Source organism: Labrus mixtus, chromosome 5, assembly GCF_963584025.1.
Source record: "Labrus mixtus chromosome 5, fLabMix1.1, whole genome shotgun sequence".
NCBI classification, from domain to species: domain Eukaryota; kingdom Metazoa; phylum Chordata; class Actinopteri; order Labriformes; family Labridae; genus Labrus; species Labrus mixtus.
In genome coordinates, this window is record NC_083616.1 from 17,678,123 (window position 1) to 17,683,977 (window position 5,855).

The 5,855-nt window shown below is 40.5% G+C and overlaps 1 protein-coding gene across 2 annotated transcripts; it reads right to left on the reverse strand.

The window, feature by feature from the left end:
• Nucleotides 1–598: 598 nt before the first annotated feature.
• Nucleotides 599–5,540, reverse strand: dmrt2a (doublesex and mab-3 related transcription factor 2a). 2 transcript variants are annotated; one of them, XM_061038282.1, is made up of 4 exons: nucleotides 5,350–5,540; nucleotides 4,051–4,456; nucleotides 2,331–2,433; nucleotides 599–1,937 (listed from the first exon to the last, which is right to left on the reverse strand). In XM_061038282.1, the coding sequence occupies exons 2-4, from the start codon at nucleotides 4,405–4,407 to the stop codon at nucleotides 832–834; spliced, it is 1,566 nt and encodes a 521-aa protein (XP_060894265.1). In that variant the 5' UTR covers nucleotides 4,408–4,456; nucleotides 5,350–5,540; the 3' UTR covers nucleotides 599–831. The 2 variants fall into 2 exon arrangements, with proteins under 2 accessions (XP_060894265.1, XP_060894263.1); XM_061038280.1 differs by having other exon boundaries at nucleotides 4,030–4,456.
• Nucleotides 5,541–5,855: the final 315 nt, after the last annotated feature.

Below are 5,855 nucleotides of genomic sequence, written 5' to 3' on the forward strand. Positions count from 1 at the left end.
TCCGTACCAATCTAATATTGTTGTGTCTAACGTCAGAATGAATGGCACTTCTTCGACAACACAACTGAATAAATGCTTAATATTTTTAATTAAGGTTTTAAACATTACAATACAACCTTAAAATTTCACATTTAGAGGAGTTTTAAATGTCTCTGATCTAAAGGCTAGAATATATATTTTTTTATTTTAAGATTAACTAAAGAGCTTTTTATGTCTTTATTTGGATAGGACAGTGGACGGACAGAAGAGAGAGTGGGGAATGACATGCAGAAAGGAGACCCAGATCAAGTGAAGAGGACAACAGCCTCTGTACTTCAGGCACGCGACATAACCGCTAGGCCAGTTGATGCCCCAGCGTACTTATTTTTACATGTCTCGCAGTTAAATTAATTTACAACTATCTAACTGCCAACCACATGATCAGATTTGCATGTTTTCCATATGTTCTAAAATTCCTGTTGGGTGTGAACTGTTTTGTTGTGTGTGAATAAAAATGTTTTATAGATTTTTGGAGGGTGCAGACTATCTTTTGACCTAAACAATAAACCTGCTCACAGTTAAATGTGTCATAGTATGACCATAAAATGAAATACAAGACTTTTTATGGAAAGAGTTCAGTCTTTCAAAGTTTATTGACATGAGGAAAACATTGGGATAATGTTTAAATACTCTACATAATAAAGTTATCAAACATGCACATGTGAAATATAATACACTGTACATAAATATTACAAACAGGTTTCTAGCTGGTCTAATTTCCGATGATATGCATGTGGGTTTGAGATTTGCCCGCCAACTGAGAAAATTTTCAAATCAACGTCTTTATGAAAGTTAATGGAATGCTCGACTCATTGCAGGTGCCGGTCTCTTCAGTATGGCCTCCACAGAGAAAGACAATGACTCACTGGACACCATCTTGGTCCCCACAGGTTTGGTTAAAAAGTCTTTGGCGTACCTGTCGCTCATTTTGACTGCCTGAATGTCCTTGGTGGAGCCCTCCCTGAACTTTCGTGCGGCCTCCTCTAAGAGCTCTTTGCAGTACGGCGCCTTGAGCTCTGGCCCTGCACCGCCGCTGTTTTTTTCACTCAGCGAGTGCTGAATGAGGGAGTGAAAGGAGTTGAGTTTCATGGAGAGCTTAGCGCTGTCCTTGCTCAGTTTGTTCAGAACTTGGCTGGAGTTGTGGGAATGAGAGTTGTTGGGGAAGGATTGTCCAAAGCTTCTCTTAGGGGGAGAGAAAGCCGAACACTCCCTCTGCCCTGCCTGAGTGACAACAGGAGGTTTGGGATCAGCTCTTTGAGAGTCTGAGGAGTCCTGCAGGGTAGCTACCCGGGATCCCTCTAGTTTAGCAGCGAGAGCAGCCGCCGCCTCTTGCTCTGGCGGCTGACTCTCTGTAGGCATCACTTTTGGCTCCCACACTGCGCTCGGCTTCATGTTCTGCACAGCCGTGGCATTGAACAGACACTGCTGGTAGAGGAGGGCGTCACCCAGGTTAGCTGCACTGCGGGGCCACATCATGAAGCCACCTCGCGACGGTTGCAGAGGGTAGTGGCGGTAGGTGGTGGCCACGCTGACGTTGGAGGCAATGAGCTCAACATTGGCAGAGCCAGCAGGGTACTGCATGGACAGATCCAGGCAGTTTGGACCCAGGAAGTTGCACAAGTCCTTGGGTTGCGGCTCAGCCTGAGCAGAAGGCGAGTATGCTGTTTTATACGAGTTGTACTCAGCAGCGTGGTGGACCATGTTATTAGGGAAGAGAAGCGAAGCTGTGGCCGTCTGGCTGTTCTCCAGCAGCTCTCGCTCTTTGTACTCCCGCTCCAACATGATGGTTTCCAGCTCCTTGTCGGCAAAGGCCCTCCTCTTCCTCATGCGATCGCTCAGTGGTGGGGGGAGGGACGGGTTGGCCGCCAGAAACGGATCCGACTGCACTGGACGGTATCCTGTCAGCAGAAGAATTTAAATGTGTTAATGATTCAATTATAATCGATTATTGTCAAGCATGCATGGAGAATGTTCACAAAACTGACAAACATGCATCAAAGGAGAGATTTCACTCCAGGTATGAATCATGCTCTGAAATTATATCACATTTGTATATTGCAACAGCACTATAGAGATGATAATTCCTGAAATTATTGCATGCTAAAATTGTTATCAAGACTCTGCTTACAGTTGTTAAAAGCTCCATGTTACTTCTTTGGATGTGTTAATAAAAAAGCAGAGAATTCCAATATAAGTTACGGGAGGTACAGAGGTTAATCCGTGTTAGAATAAGACAGCATGAATCAAGAGAAAGAGGATAAGAAAAAAATAAAAATCTGTTGACTCATTACCTTCAAGGATGCTTTTTGCAAGCATGGTGGACGGTCGAATGTGTCGCTGATATATTGTCCTCCTCTCTGATGGAATATGTTTCCCCGATAGTCCTTTCTTATCCTGAGAAATTAAGAAAAGAAAAAGATTGTAAAGACGTGCTTTAAAGATTACTCATGAAAACGTTATGAAAGGGGACGGAATATCACAGCTTAAGTCCAAATCACGTGTTTGGATAGTAAAATCCTATGTCTTTATAGTAACCTACTTTGAATATGGGTTGCAGAAAAGTCTAGTAATAGGTTCAATCACTATGTTTAACAAAAAAAGAACGAGGTGTGAGCCCAAAAGCTTTCTTATGGTAAAGATAAACAAAATGGCAAATGCATCGATTTTTTTTTTTTATTCAAAAAATTAATCTACAGAAATATTTCATCAGTTTTACCGCTAGATCTTTTTACATTACTTCAAACTGCGGTACCTCTAAAGACTTTGCAATAAAAATCCCACATTTTGCTTGACAACTACACACAACTAATAACACACATTCAAAACATCCCTCTGTTATGATCTTCAACATACCACAGCTGACGTGGTTTATTATTTTACCACAGGCACTTTCACATATTTGAATGTCACCACAGTCTAAACACACACACACACACACACACACACACACACACGCAGACTATAAATATGTTCGCATTGAGATGACAATACAATGAGATTAAAACGTTTCTTTTTACATTCTATAATAATTGTTAATAGATATTAATAGTTATTAAATAATAAAGAAACAAATGCTAAATTGAGCACACCAGATTGACATCAGTGTTCAATCAAACAACGAGATAATAATTTACATTAAACAACTACAATAGTTGTCGATCCCAAGGTCCTAATCGGATCAGCTACATACAAGCTACATCTTCAAATTGTATCCATACCAAATCCTGCTGACAACATTTTGGAAAAACTCAACGGTATTTTCAAGCAGCTAAACCTCTTTGCTGAAAAATGAACAGTGACTTTTCTGTCCAAGCAAAGGTTGTAATAATAAAGTATTGGGTGTTCATATAAAGCTATTAAACGTGCCTCCCATAAAGATTATTAAAGGCATAATATCAGCCCATTTTAAAGACAAAAAAAAGTTTTCCAGGACCATTATATTCAGAAACTATTTAGCCTATTTTTTTACTTTTTAAACTTGTTTTTCCTTCCTTTTTGATTTATTAAGGTCACTTTCATTGTTGTGGTTGTATTTGTGTGATTCCATCACCTGTCACCCAACTTCTGTTGTTTTAAAATCTGATTAATAATTAAACTTGATGATTTGATATTGCTTGATTGATTCCACATTGTGACTTAAGTACAATAAAAAAATCTCTATAAGATCAACTACAAAAAGTACTTTGAACAAATGAGCTGTTGGAATGAAGAGAAACAAAAACTTGGAGGATCAGTCATAAGAGGTTCAATTCATATAATTCGAATTTGACTGGACTTAAGTTTTTTTGTGCATTGTTATAAACGAATGTGAGTTGATTTCCCAAGTACTATAATAAAGTCTGCCTCAGACTCTGGGGTCGAGTAGCCAAGTCATCTAGCTAAAAACTACACTTCACTTCATCAAAGCTTTCACTAGGCCTATCTTACTGATAATGGTGCAGAAGCATATAAAGGTACAAAAGCAGCCATCGCATGTACAGAAGCATTCACCTCCACAAAGCCCCGTCTCACCTCCGTGGCTTGCTGCCTCCTCAGGGCAACCTGCGCCGCCATAACACGCTGCCTCTCCACCACCAGCAGGCAGTTGGCGCACTGGCAGTCCCTCCAGCGGCAGAAACGCTTGTGCCCCTTCAGACAGGACACAACGCCATGATTTCGACAGCGGGCACACTTTGGTGTCCGGCTCAGCTTCCTCTGGTCCCCCGCACACTGGCCACTGGGGCCCGGCTTCTCGTCGTCCTCTGCGGCGGCGGCGGCGGCGGCGCAAAGCGGCACCGAGCCGGGTCTGCTGGAGGAGTCCGCCGGGTCGTCGCTCTCTGTCTCCAGACTCTCCACGTCGATTTCAAACTCGCAACCGACGTCTGACATGTTTGCCTGAGTCCTCCGCCGCCTGTCTGTAGGCACAGCTAGTTTGTATCTGTAGACAAATAATATAGTTAGCCTAAAGAATTAGGCCTAATAGAATGTATAGTAAAGTAATATATAGCAGAAAAGTCCTCTGACAGCCTCATAGTCGATAGGACTTAATGTCTTTAACCTCACCATATAACGCACGGTGCAAAAACGTTTATTGCAGAAAGTCAAACCCTTGAAAAATAACAATTCATTGGCAAACAATAAGTTATGGCCCTCCATTAAATCGCATTTATCGCATTGATAGCCTGTTATGGTTTAAATGAATAAGGCATTTTTTTATATATTTTTTTTTTACTTAGCCAGCTGAATTTCTTCACACAAATGGAAATATGCATATTGTCTCACACGTAGAAAACCAACACATAACAAAGATTTAAAGCTCTATACGAAAATGTATCCGACATAGAAAAATGAAATTGACTAATCTTCCTTAAATCCAAGAAAGTTTATCTGTTCAACAGATAGTTTTAACCATCAATATTGACCTGTTGTACATTACATTGAGGGCATTACACTTTATTTTTTAGATAGGCTAGAAATAAAAAATATCCTACATAAAAAAGGCCTACACTAATTGGAGGAATATGAAGATAAGAAATGTGAAGACTACAATAAATCAGCATGAGAATGGGCAATTTAAATGATAGTCAAAACGACTGATCACATCAGTGCATAAACAGACTGTTCTTAACCACACTTCTATTCGTTCCCAACAAATGTCCATCTGCTTAAATTGTTTAAACTGAATTCTGAATTTCCTGGAAGAATTTGGACAAACCTCAGAGTTATGCCATTTAGACTACTTTGTTATTTAAACAGCAGCATATTCTCTCAAACACCTTGCTTTGAAATAGTATAGGCTACATTAACAAAAGACAGAAGAGTTCATTTTACCTCCAAAAGTTGTTTTCAGCGGTGCTGTCCGGGGTTTGTTTAATAGCGGTGTTGGAAAGCGTTCAGGACGTCGTTACGTTTTTGCTGAACCACACAAACAGTAGACTCCAGAGCAGGCTTGTAAATGTGTTAATTGAGTGGATGACTGAGTGTCACACTCCGCACGGATCCAGGTTTCCTCTGAAGCAGGCACACTGAGCGCCACTCCTAAGAACAGCCTCAGTGTGTGCTCTCTGCTCTCTGATTGGCTGCTTCTAAACAGGCAACGACCAATGGGATTAAGAGCGGTTATTTGGGCGGATGGGGATCTCCTAGTAACTATTTGATACCTACTTCTTTTTTTTTTTTTACTTAGTGGACTAATGAATCCATTTGATTATTATTATTATTGTTAGTATATTTTGTCTCAGGAGCCACATTGAGTAACCGACATGTCATTAACCGGCTATATCTGACAATTACTGACCAATGGCATTTTATGGATAGGGATAGAAGAAAATGTTTTT